Below are 548 nucleotides of genomic sequence, written 5' to 3' on the forward strand. Positions count from 1 at the left end.
AAAAAAAAAAACTCTAGAAACTGACGCGGCCAAATGTACTAAGCTGAGTACCTTTTTCCTTAAATCCACCGACAGTACAACAAATGAAGACGATGAGACGGCCGGTAAGCAGACGTGCAAAATAACGACGTTTGCAATTTGGAAATGATGATATTTTTGAAAAATACGATGAATTACAAGGCTGTAGAGAACAGTGCACTATTGCATACTTATATACTGAGGTTTTAATTACATTATTTTAATATAGTGAGTCGTGAACTAAAGTGGGCCAGTCTAAGGCATGAAACTCCAGGGCTGAAAATGAGTCCTGTATGTATATATATATATATATATATATAATTTATTTTTTACATTTATTTTTAATCATATTTTTAATAATTATTTATTTTATCAGGTCAGCAGGACCACAGAAATGACCTCAGTCACCCAATACATGCTGACAACTGTCTTCTGGACCCAGAAGCGAATGAGTGCTGGAAAGAGCCGCCTGCTTACACCTTCCGAGACTACAGGTAAGAAGTGTTAAAGGGGTCATATGATGCTGCTAA

At 36.1% G+C, this 548-nt stretch overlaps 1 protein-coding gene across 1 annotated transcript in view; it reads left to right on the top strand.

Moving 5' to 3' along the window:
• LOC107715694 (prolyl 3-hydroxylase 2-like) overlaps window positions 1–548 on the top strand; it is a 49,373-nt gene that overhangs the window by 48,429 nt on the left and 396 nt on the right. The window contains exon 12 of the mRNA XM_016521869.1: window positions 395–512. Within this exon, the coding sequence (XP_016377355.1) occupies window positions 395–512 (118 nt within the window). The remainder of the gene's footprint in view (window positions 1–394; window positions 513–548) is intronic.

The sequence above is a fragment of the Sinocyclocheilus rhinocerous genome, unplaced genomic scaffold (assembly GCF_001515625.1).
Source record: "Sinocyclocheilus rhinocerous isolate Xijiao unplaced genomic scaffold, SAMN03320098_v1.1 scaffold450, whole genome shotgun sequence".
NCBI lineage: Eukaryota > Metazoa > Chordata > Actinopteri > Cypriniformes > Cyprinidae > Sinocyclocheilus > Sinocyclocheilus rhinocerous.